This window comes from Ostrinia furnacalis, unplaced genomic scaffold, assembly GCF_004193835.3.
Source record: "Ostrinia furnacalis isolate ACB-3 unplaced genomic scaffold, ASM419383v2 OfSCF5758, whole genome shotgun sequence".
In the NCBI taxonomy this organism is placed as follows: domain Eukaryota; kingdom Metazoa; phylum Arthropoda; class Insecta; order Lepidoptera; family Crambidae; genus Ostrinia; species Ostrinia furnacalis.
Window position 1 is genome coordinate 362,891 of NW_021135997.1, and position 12,723 is coordinate 375,613.

The following is a 12,723-nucleotide window of genomic DNA, read 5'->3' on the forward strand; positions in this document are numbered from 1 at the left end:
CCAAGGACCCCTTCCTCTATAGTGTGGAAACAGATAAAACGTTACCGTGTGTCTTTAACCCCATTAAATTCTCCGTCAAACGACCCCTCTACTTGGCTTAATGATTTCGCTGATAAATTGGCTCCTCCGTTTGTTCCCTTTATAGATAGTTTTCCATCTCCCAGTAGCTTCCTTCCTCATGTAAATTATTTAGATAGGCCCTTTTCTTTTGAAGAACTTATGTTAGCCTTAGATGGTTTAAAGGATTCATCCCCTGGGATAGATGGTATCCCCTACTCTTTTATAATTAAATCCCCAGAAAGAGCTAAGTCATACTTCCTTGAAATTGTTAACTCGTTCCTGGATCAAGGTTCTCTTCCGGAAGCTTGGAAGCAACAGATTGTCATTCCAATACCCAAACCAGGAAAAGATCCTTCAGATCCCAACTCTTACCGCCCTATAGCTCTTTCTTCCGTTCTCCTGAAAATATTAGAACACATGATAAGAAACCGTCTGGAGTGGCATTTGGAATCCAACAAAATCCTTCCTTTATCCCAATTTGGTTTCCGCAAAGGTTTAAGCACTCTAGATAGTTTGAGTATCTTAACAACAGATATCCGAGTAGCCTTTAAAAATAAAGAATATCTTGTTGGGGTTTTTTTAGACATTGCCTCTGCGTACGACAATGTTTTGCTCCCATTGCTCAGGCAAAAATTGCTTCATCTGAGTATCCCGGAGAAACTGGTACGTCTCATCTGTAACTCATTGATGTCTAGGTCAATTGCAGTGAGATGTCAAGATTCTATTGTCCCTCGTTTAGTTTGGAAAGGTCTCCCGCAAGGTTCAGTGCTTAGCCCTCTGCTCTACAGCCTATATACGTATGACCTAAACAGGACAGTAGACTCTTTCTGCAACATCCTACAGTACGCGGACGACATTGCCTTGTATTACTCCTCTAACTCTATTCGCGAAGCAAGCTCTCGTTTAANATATCACTAAACGGCAATAGCATTCCATGTGATAACCAAGTGAAGTTTTTAGGCCTAATTTTAGACACCCGACTAACAGGCATTCCACATTTTAATTATATTCTCGGAAAAGCTGAAAAAGGGTTGAATATCCTCCGAGCCCTCTCAGGTACCTGGTGGGGTGCTCACCCATACTCACAAAAACTTTTGTATAATGCTATTGTTCGTAGCCATTTTGATTACGCTTCATTCCTTTTAGATCCATGTAACAAAGCCGTCCTCGAGAAACTCAATAAAACCCAGTCTAAATGTCTTCGCATAGTATTGGGAGCCATGAAATCCTCACCTATTAATGCTCTGCAAGTCGAGTGCGTGGAGCCTCCCCTCTATTTGCGCAGACAGTACCTCTGTGACAGATTTTACATAAAAGTTTCTCAAAACTCCTCTCACCCGTTAAATGAGAAATTAACACTACTCTCTTCACTTAGCAGCTCTGATCCCTCTCGAAATTTGCCATGCATTCTGTTAAGTTACCAGAAATTTACCCGTTTGCCCACTCCAATTGAAAAAATTCCACTTAATCCCCTTTTCACAAACAGCTTTGAATCCCTACTTTATCAGCCCCCAATTATTTTAAACTTTGGCATAAATAAGGATTCCTGCTCAGCAGGTCAAGAATTTGTTAATATTGTCTCCGAGCACTGGCAAGGCTGGATCAAGATATTTACTGATGCCTCCAAGCTGGACGAAGGTGGCTGCACTGGCGCAGCTGTCTGGATACCTGCGTACAAAATAGCATTAAGTTTTAAATGTCCCCCAGTAACATCAGTTTTCACCGGAGAATCGGTTGCAATATTAGAGGCTATCCGATACTCTATCTCCCATCGTCTTAACAACTCTTTGATTTTCACCGATTCTCTAAGCTGTCTTCAAGCCATTTTAGCTAACCCCTTTAAATCAAAAACCAAATTTCCCATTATCTTTAAAATCAGAGAAGCTCTCTTTAAATGCAAACTAGAGGGATTAAATATCGTCTTGACTTGGATCCCAAGCCATCGAGGTATCCCAGGCAACGAAACAGTTGATTCATGCGCTAAACTTGCTACATCTTCTGGCTCGCTGGATCACTATAGGCTATTTGCCCATGATGCCTCCGCTCTCCCTCGAAATCACTTATACTCATCGTGGAATACTCATTGGGAAAATTCCAAAAGAATGGTTGGTAAATATTACGCTGATATACAAAAGGATATCCCTTCAAAACCTTGGTTTTTTAGACATAAGAACTTACCAAAAAGAACGGTCTCCATCATCTGTCGCCTGCGCCTTGGTCATGCGTGCACCCCTGTCCACCTCGCGAAAATACACATTAGAGATAGCTCCATTTGCGAGTGCGGCCTGGATGAAGGAACAACCAACCATATCTTTTTTAATTNATAACTTCATCAATTTTTGTCGTAGAACAAAAATTTTTGCACTGTGTATTAAAGATTTCTTAGCCCTATAAATCTGCATTCACAGCTAAAAATCGAAATGATCCTCATTGTCCTAAAATTGGATCTTCTTTGTACGATTTTCTCCCTAAAACTTTCCCCCGTCCCTCTAATATTAAATGTGTACTTAACACCATTAGCTGTCCTATTTTAAATTCACTTGCGAAATTCATTAAAATTAACAAAATTAATTTGTAGGTAAGGAAAAAATTGGCCTTGCGAAATTTATTATAACAACCCCCGTGTCAAATTTTTTTTTTTTTTTTTATTCTCTGTTACATAAAACCACCCCCAACCCTTTCCCCAACCCCTAATGTACAAAATTTTTGTGTGTTTTGTCTTTTTTGTGTTGTCTTATTCGTGATTGTGATTTGTGACGTCTTTTTTGTTTTAGGTCGATAAGTTCGCTTAGTCTTGTAGAAAAAAATCTTTTTTTTTTTATTTTATTTTATTTGATTCTATCACTGTGTAAAAGCTGCGCACGTGACATTGGCGGAACAGTGGCGAAAAAGCACAAGTTCATCGCCATCAATAAAAGAAGAAGAAGAAGTGTTTTGTTTACAGCGTCTTTTTAAAATTTTACAACTCAAAAACGATTTGATCGCTATTTTACTAATTTCCTTCCACAAATTTTCCAACAAGTTACCTAATGTGAAACATGGAATGCGGTGAAAACGAAAATGATGGAGAAAAATCTGTTGATGAAACAAATGCTGTAGTGAACTCTGTGATACTTGATTATTACAAAAAGTTTGGCCGTAAAAGAGATTTGGAGCAGTACTTTTCGTTGTCTTCGGCTGAGACAGAGGTTAGGGACGTGAGCAGCCTGTTTTGGAGAAGAATGAAGTCGCATACAGACTCATCGGATTCGGGGGAGAGAAAGAGTGAATCTTCGACTGAGCTTTGCAGAATCTCTATCAAATGCTCTATGCCAGAGCCGTGCAGTTCTCAGGTATAATGTCAATATTTACTATAACCAATAAATTATGAGCAAACGCACAGTAAAACTGTCAATTTAATGAAATCCACCTTTCTCTAAAATGATATTTACCATTCTAGACTTCATCATATTTGTTTAACTGGTTGGAGTATAGGAACCGGGCGCTATGAGGCTTAACTTGTTTTTGGGTTACAAATTACAATACCATCTACACAAGTCAAATACCTGCCTTGTTCTACATAAAAAAATGTTTTATTGTGATGAGTAGAATTTAAATAAAATTAATCTTAATTATTTGAGTAGCTACCTAATTCTTGAGTTTGCTTTTTTGTTTTATTTTGACTCCCTAATTATTGAATTTTAACATAAAGAAGAGATTTCATTGATTTTAATTATGAGGGTTTGCATAGACTTCTTTACTATAATTTATTATTATAATTTACAGGAAGACAACACAAAAACCAAGAGTGACTCGGAATCACCACCGATTATTGTAGAAGAAGTTGCATCAATAAATACTGACGAAGACTCGGTCAATGAATTTAATGACGATAATCAGTCTCAGAAGTGTAAGTATTTATTTATATTATCTAGTTTATTAAAATTTTAGGTTAATAGTTTGATATTTAAGTTACAACAGTAGGTTTCATATTAGATTTTTTCTTTTCATTCATATAAGTAGTGTCTGTTCCCTTGAAAATAATTCACAGTATTTCTGCCATTTAAAAATATTTTACATCATCATGATAATTGAGCAATCTCAACTGTAAACTTGCACTTATATCAATCATTGTCATAATTTCAGCCATAGACGTGACATTGGACACCTCGATGAACAAACCACACTCACCGACCAGTAGCATTACATCTCAAAGAAAACTCGAATGGGACTCGTTAGCTGACGTTGGCTACGGCAATGAAAGTGGCACAAAAACGTCCGCTTCTAGCCTCAGCACGTTAGAAAGACTTGCTCTAAAACAACAATACTCTAACAATGACACCAAAAATAATGACGATCTAGGTGCTCCTACTGCACATTCGACTCCTGTTGACATAAATGAAAACAAATCTAAAAGTAAAAAAGGCGGTATGAGAAAAACAACTAAAATATATAAAAAAGATGTTGATGTTGTTGAAGTTAGCGTTCCTCAAGGCTCTGAAATAAGTCCATCCCAACCTATTAATGTTAACTTGACTAAACACATATCCTTCAACATGGAAAGAGATGGTGGCATAAGCTTGGACAATATAAAAAAAGATCTCAATGTAACTCCTGAAACTGCACCAAGAACTGGAGAGAACTCTGAAATCAAAATGGATAAAGAAATCCAAACTACACTGACTAAAACTAGACAACAATCTAGCCCCAGAGCTGACCAGGCCCCACAAGTTTGCTACCAAAAAGTTCCAGTCTTAATAAGTCTCAATACCATAAAAAAGAAGTTTCGCAAAAAGAAGCTTAAAATTGCTAGAAGAAAATTAAGAAGCAAAAAGAAACCAACTGCTGACAAAGAAAATATTCCTCAAGAAAAAAGCATGGAGCAAGTTTCGGCTGCAGAAAGCTTCGAATATATGCCTGGGCATGTTTATAACCAAAACCAAATGAATCAGGAACAACCTAGATCTAACAACAATGCTACGGGAAATAAGTCTAGTTTGGAATCCAGTGGCGCAGTCACAACTACTGAATCTAGCAAAGATTCAAAACATTCATTTACTAAAGACTTAGAGAAGAGCATAGACCTCCTAAAAGTCGCGTTACGCAAATCAAATGACGACGCTGAATTAAAAAACAAACTCGTTAAAGAAGTAGTCCAAAGACTTCTCAAGTCAAGGTACAGAGATGACGAAAGTACAACAGATTTTTTGTCTGGCTTAAGTTTCAGCAGCAAAAAATTAGGTCTAGGTGAGAGTCACACTACAACCAGCACTTCAGATAGCAATAATATTGACATAAATCCCAAATCGCAACCAAGGAAATCAATATTGCGTTTAGATAAATTCAACGCAAATGTTTTAGCTTCAACATCGCAAAGTGCCCCTAATTTGCCTTCTGTTTCAAATAGTGAGAAGCCTATAGTCCCAAATCCTCTGAAACCAACGACACCTACTGAATCTGACGTGTCTAGTGGTAAACGCTCGTCGGATACGGCATTCGCTAAAACATCATCAGAGGAATTGTACCAGAAATATCTAGAAGCTCTTAGAAGAGAACAAGCATATAAAAAACATCTGAAAGATAAAGAAAACTTTCTAAAACAGAAATTAGTGTGTTCAGACACTGCATTCAAAGTACCACATACTGATGTTCATGTTAACAATAAACTAAAAGATCTAATAAAAGATTTAACTCGAAATAATTACGACGATGGGTCTGGTGATGCTAGCAAATTGGAGGGGGGCTCTAATTCTAATTACGATTTTCAAAACCACAGTTCCATAAGAAAACATCGAAGTCATTCGGTTTTTACGTTATCTTCGGGCAATTCTGACGATAATAGAAAGGCTAATTTGAAGAAACAGCTTCAAAATGAAATGAAAGAAGCAAAAGCTGGTCACAGCAGAGATGACCATCACCATCAATGTTGTTGTACTCGTCAATTTGCGTTTCCTAAAGCTGCAGTTGATAGTTCTGTACAAGTTAATATAAAAAATAACAGCAATGAAGGATCTGCCGAAAAACAAAGACAACCAGTACAAAAAGTGATCGATTGCGAGTGTTGTGGAAGCAATAGGATTTCACCCAGAAACGTTGCGCATGTTGTATCAGATGATGCTGGAGATATAAAATTTGTGTGTTTGTGCAACAAAAAGGCACCCCAACAAGAAATGCCTGACAACATGCTGATTTACAAATGTTCGCGTTTGACTACTAGAGGGGTTCAATTAGAAAATGCCACATCAAAAACGTCCAACACAGTTGGTGTGCAATGTATGGGCGACTCGCTCTCTAAGCCTAATAAGCCTGACGACGCTTCCCAACCATCAACTTCGAAAGAACGAGATAACGCATATGAGCAACAGTATCAAAAATTCAGTCGTAGTAGTAGCTCAGAAAATATTCCCGAAATTGATAAAATGTCCAAGACATCACAAACTAATTTGGCAATAAAAATGCTACAGCGGAAATCTAGTGTGCGTAGTTTTACGTCATCTTCGTCCGCTGGACCAAAATCATATAACTCAACTGATATGAATAAAATCTTAGTCCATGAAGCCACAAGGTCGATTCAAACAGAAATCAGTATCAATCCAAGAATTGCAGATCCTTCTCTTACTGACATTAATATTGTTAATGACGCCGATTGCGTCAAATTAATAAATGAACGGTTCAGAGAAACCTCCAAAAAGAATTCTGAGACAGACATCATGCATCCCAGAAATGACAATGATAAAGTAGATACTGTTAGTAACGAATCTCCAAGAATACAGCATAAATGTGTTTGTGCTGAAGAAGCTAAAAGTAACCATGATAGTCCACGATCTTGTTGCTCAAATAAAGTAGATAAGGAAATTCAATCTGACATAGAACCAAATAATAACGTAGTACAACCAAATGTAATGCCTCATTCAGAAGCGACTGACAACTTTACTATTCCTATACAAGGAACGAACATGACTTTGATGGTAAAAATTGGTTCACAACCTTCTAAGCCACAGAATGAAAATAAATGTGAAGACTTTACGACTCAATGTGTCGGTACGGATAAAAAGGATACAAATGAAAAAGAGACTAATTTGAGAGAAGAATGTTCCAAAGGTGTTCAATCTCAAACTACTGATATATTTAGTTCAATGACTAATGAAGTGAGACAATCTCCACGCGATTGCTTTTTTGAACAACCACCTGTTGAACAAAAGAAATACCCCACAAAGGAAGAAATTATGGATGCTTTCAATAAATGTTGCTTGGTTAATTCTTGCCTGGATGGTAATACTGTCAGATATACATATCCAAGGAATGTTCAAATAAATCCCAAACCATTTTTGAGAAGTAATACGGATTCAGGGAGGTTTGTTACCGGCACATGTGTTCAGACGGATAGCATTGACAAGATGGATGCGGTAACACAACAAGATCCACCTTTAGAAGAGATTCTAAAATGTAAAACCGATTCAGAAGAAGCCAAAAGTAAATCCTGTTCAGACAAGTCTTGTTCTTCAAAAGCTGGCAGTTGTAAAGAGCAGAAGGGTAGTGCTTCTGAATCTCAAAGCCGTAAGTCTAGTAGTGAAGGGGATAAAGATCCAATTTTGGATATTATAAAGAACATCACGAAACGCTATTCGAAGAAGGACATCGATAGGAGTAAAAAGAAGAAGTGTTTCAAGGAAATTGTGACAGTTTTGAACTATCTGCTAGATACTGACGATGGCACGGATATCGAACACCTTAAAATATCCGACACTTCTAGTGCGCGTGATACCGACAGTGATAAAACTAAGAAACCCAAAGAAAAACCCGCATGCATTAATATTTGCGATAAAAAATCTAGTCCAAAGAAAGTTGACAAGGCAATACAGCTGTCACCAAAGCCAAGAGCCAACAAAGAGTCGGCTGAATCATCGGAAATACAAGCGACTACTGACTTTCCTGGGACTTCATCGGATTCCGCGACGTGTAAAGTGCTGAATAAAATAAAGAGGGAATGTGAGAAGTATCACCAGAAACGTTGCAAGTCCCATATGGGAAAGAAGTGTGACCCATCTAGTAGTACTTCAGTGAACTGTGATCAATGCAAGAAGGTTCACCACTGCTACTGCAGAGGGCACAGATGTCACAAGTCCAAGTCATCTGGCGAAAAAATGAAAAAGAAGTGTGTAGCATACAACCTCATAATCCAGACTTCAGATAGCATGATCAGCGAAGAAACTGTTATGGATAAAAATTCCAAGCCCTTGCAAAACATTGTTGTTAAAGTGCCTTCAAGGAAGAGGAATATGGATAAAGTGCCTTTTAACGAAGTATGTTCTAAGATTGAGAAAAATATGCCTCGGTGTAGTCCTAGAGGAGATTCAAGGACGCATCGCTCGAGAAGTCTTCCAAACGACAGCGAGATTTCTAGTGTAGATGAGTTCGCTAAAAGAAACTGCGGGTATACTGTTAGGGATTATTTGGAGAAGAACAGACCAGACTTTGTGGAGAAGACTTCGAATCGCCAGCAGTGTTTGAAGATTATTAGTGAAAAGAGGTAAGAGGATACAAAAAATACATATTATTTACTTACAAAAAGGGTTTGTCAGTTAGATTATCTGCATACCATAACGTTGGACCTTTCTGCATCCATCCCATACATAAATCTCACCAATTTTTCTTACTTCAGACCCGAGGAAGATCCGTGCCCCTCCCCCAACTTGAAAATGGTAGTTGTCCACACCCCAGGATGCATGCGATCTGTGGACACTTGTAATATGTACTGTGGAGGTACTTAGCTAGTATTTCTAACTAAAAAAAACAATACCTAAAGTAGGTAGGAACTTGGCGAAATTACGGATTGAGAAAATCCTGGTAGAAAGACTACATTCATCACTCCCAGAGTATATTTTGAAACTTGCTTATTTTTGCTCCTATTTGTTTGAAAAAATCAAAGCTTTATGATGAAGTGTCTGTAGATCAGGATTAATTATTATTATTCTTTGTATTTGTAAGTAAATCTAGATAGAATTTGTATTAAAATAGACTAACTTAAATTATTCTTATAGGTGTATCTAATGTGCCAATGACATGTACCCAATATACCCCCGATCCTTACTCGCAATGCATGCAAACTGAAGTAACAAGAATTGGTGAGTGGAGTTGTAGAATGTTTAGAAACATAAATTATAGTCTGGTCTTTTGTCCAATAACCCCAAGCTACCCATCCTTGTCGCTCGCGCGTAATTATATTGCTGCCGCGACTGTGAGACGGGCGCCCGCAGTGAGTGTGCGGGGTCATTGGACAAAATTCTACGTGCTCACAGACCGGGCTTTAGTAATAATGTATTTTGATTATGCATTTAAATACAGTAGAGCGCACATTTTCGGGACGGCACGGGATTTCTAGGTGACAAATAATAATTTACCTTATAGTTTTAAAGCTACAGTCGCAAATGCATTGTTCAATCCACGGCATGCTTAGGAATACCGAAGCGGCTGCAATGTAGGCTACATTGTAATTTGAACCGTAGCGTTAAAACTAGAAGGCGCATTTTTATTCGTCACTTAAAAGGTATCCCGAGTCGATCGCAGCGCGAACCTCTTCCTTACGTGTTTGTAATAGATGTTATTTTGCAAAAAATTTTACATGAAGCGTTATTGCACATTTTCAGAGCAGACCAGCGTGCCACACAGCGACAACTGGTGTCAGTTCAACTGGACCGGCGGCCGTCGGTGAGCGCGCTGAGCGAGACAGAGCTACGGCGTCTCGCTCACGACTTGGGCGTCCAGCTTCGTAGGAGGAAACGTAAGTGACGCAAACTAACCCTTAAGGCAGAAGACATAAGGTTCATAATTCAACTGGACCGGCGTCCGTCGGTGAGCGCGCTGAGCGAGACAGAGCTACGGCGTCTCGCTCACGACCTGGGCGTCCAGCTTCGTAGAAGGAAACGTAAGTGATGCAAAGTAACCCTTAAGGCAGAGGCAATAAGGTTCACAGTACAACTGGACCGGCGGCCGTCGGTGAGCGCGCTGAGCGAGACAGAGCTACGGCGTCTCGCTCACGACTTGGGCGTCCAGCTACGTAGAAGGAAACTTAAGTGATGCAAACTAACCCTTAAGGCAGAAGACATAAGGTTCATAATACAACTGGACCGGCGGCCGTCGGTGAGCGCCCTGAGCGAGACAAAGTTACGGCGTCTCGCTCATGACTTGGGCGTCCAACTTCGTAGGAGGAAACGTAAGTGACGCAAATTAACCCTTAAGGCAGAGGCAATAAGGTTCATAGTACAACTGGACCGGCGGCCGTCGGTGAGCACCCTGAGCGAGACAGAGCTACGGCGTCTCGCTCACGACTTGGGCGTCCAGCTTCGTAGGAGGAAACGTCAGTAAACTAACCTCTAAGGCAGTGGAAATAAGGTTTATTTTATAGTTCAACTGGACCAGCGGCCGTCGGTGAGCGCCCTGAGCGAGACAAAGCTACGGCGTCTCGCTCACGACTTGGGCGTACAGCTTCGTAGAAGGAAACGTAAGTGATGCAAACTAACCCTTAAGGCAGAAGACATAAGGTTCATAATACAACTGGACCGGCGGCTGTCGGTGAGCGCGCTGAGCGAGACAGAGCTATGGCGTCTCGCTCACGACTTGGGCGTCCAGCTTCGTAGGAGGAAACGTAAGTGATGCAAACTAACCCTTAAGGTAGAGGCAATAAGGTTCATAGTACAACTGGACCGGCGGCTGTCGGTGAGCGCGCTGAGCGAGACAGAGCTACGGCGTCTCGCTCACGACTTGGGCGTCCAGCTTCGTAGAAGGAAACGTAAGTGATGCAAACTAACCCATAAAGCAGAAGACATAAGGTTCCTATCAGTTCAACCGGACCGGCGGCCGTCGGTGAGCGCCCTGAGCGAGACAAAGCTACGGCGTCTCGCTCACGACTTGGGCGTACAGCTTCGTAGAAGGAAACGTAAGTGATGCAAACTAACCCTTAAGGCAGAAGACATAAGGTTCATAATACAACTGGACCGGCGGCTGTCGGTGAGCGCGCTGAGCGAGACAGAGCTACGGCGTCTCGCTCACGACCTGGGCGTCCAGCTACGTAGAAGGAAACGTAAGTGATGCAAACTAACCCTTAAGGTAGAGTTAATAAGGTTCATAGTACAACTGGACCGGTGGCCGTCGGTGAGCGCGCTGAGCGAGACAGAGCTATGGCGTCTCGCTCACGACTTGGGCGTCCAGCTTCGTAGAAGGAAACGTAAGTGACGCAAAGTAAACCTTAAGGCGGAAGACATAAGGAATAAGGTTGATTTTATAGTACAACTGGATGGGAGCAGTTCAGTGCTCACCGACGCTGAGCGAGACAGAGTTACGGCGTCTCGCTCACGACTTGGGCGTACAGCTACGTAGGAGGAAACGTAAGTGATGCAAAGTAACTCTTAAGGCAGAGGCAATAAGGTTCATAGTACAACTGGACCGGCGGCCGTCGGTGAGCGCCCTGAGCGAGACAAAGTTACGGCGTCTCGCTCATGACTTGGGCGTCCAGCTACGTTGGAAGAGACGTAAGTAAACTAACTTCTAAGGCAATGGAAATATGGTTCCTATTATAGTTCAACTGGACCGCGGCCGTTTGTGAGCGCGCTGAGCGAGACAGAGCTACGGCGTCTCGCTCACGACTTGGGCATGCAGCTGCGTAGGAGAAGACGTAAGTAAACTAACCTCTAAGACAGTGGAAATAAGGTTCATAGTTCAACTGGACCGGCGGCCGTCTTCGGTCGGTATGTGGCTTTCACTCCAAAACTAACCCTTAAGGCAGAGGGAATAAGGTTCCTACCATAATACAAATGGATCGGCGGCCGTCATTACTATGGGTCTCATAAGAAAACTCAGGTCACTCAAAGGGCGATGAAGCGTGCTATCCTCGGAGTTTTTCTACGTGTTTCTTCATCAGGAGAACTAAAGTTATTGCCAAAAAGTGGCAGTGGGCGAGGCATAGCTCGTAAAACTGATTTCAATTGGGGCAGTTTGCCACATGCATTTCTATTTAGATGGGTACTTCTGTTCTATCGTTCTTGTATAAGATAAACCTACTAACCTGTCCCTTTTTTGTTACAGTCGACCCAAAATTCATAAGTGAACGTGAAATGAAGAAACATTCCGAAATGATCTACAAATCGTTGCCCGAACAGGTGCAGAAGAAAGAGGAAATTAAGAAAGAAAACATAAAGAAAACCAATCTGTTGATGGCCAACATGTTTAGAAAGGTATGTTAAATGTATTAGCTTATAACAAAACACTACATCAGTACCCCAAGCACAAACAACTCCTGTAATCGTGGACAACGGATTGTTTTCTGTCCCAATAGATTTTTTTTTATTCCGTATTCCCCGCTTTGAGCGCTAGCGACTAAACTGCGTAAAAAATGACATGAAATATATGACAGATTGTGCAGCGCCCCTAGCGGATACTTTCAAGAACTAAAATCTTTATAGATTTTTTGACGCACTCGCTAGCGACGACGTTTATTGTAAACTCGCACTAAGTACACTAGACTTTAGTCTCATAACTAAAATAAGAAGTGGGCGTGGTTTTAGTTAGGAGACTAAAGTATTAAATAAACCCTTTTCTTACAGAATCTCCAAAAGAAGACTTTACGTGGATCAGTAAATCTCTCCAACTACTCGACCGTTATAAAAATTTGACACAAAAACACATTTT

At 40.6% G+C, this 12,723-nt stretch overlaps 2 protein-coding genes across 2 annotated transcripts; both read left to right on the forward strand.

Annotated features, from left to right (window-relative positions):
• Positions 1–1,256: 1,256 nt before the first annotated feature.
• Positions 1,257–2,677, forward strand: LOC114361480 (uncharacterized). Its single transcript, XM_028316526.1, has 2 exons — positions 1,257–2,382; positions 2,493–2,677. Exons 1-2 carry the CDS (start codon positions 1,281–1,283, stop codon positions 2,636–2,638), a joined length of 1,248 nt encoding a protein of 415 aa, XP_028172327.1. The 5' UTR covers positions 1,257–1,280; the 3' UTR covers positions 2,639–2,677.
• A 312-nt stretch (positions 2,678–2,989) lies between these two features.
• On the forward strand, positions 2,990–12,723 carry LOC114361473 (uncharacterized). The gene is made up of 6 exons (XM_028316518.1): positions 2,990–3,392; positions 3,826–3,949; positions 4,186–8,569; positions 9,687–9,820; positions 12,121–12,269; positions 12,639–12,723. The coding sequence occupies exons 1-6, from the start codon at positions 3,099–3,101 to the stop codon at positions 12,705–12,707; spliced, it is 5,154 nt and encodes a 1,717-aa protein (XP_028172319.1). The 5' UTR covers positions 2,990–3,098; the 3' UTR covers positions 12,708–12,723.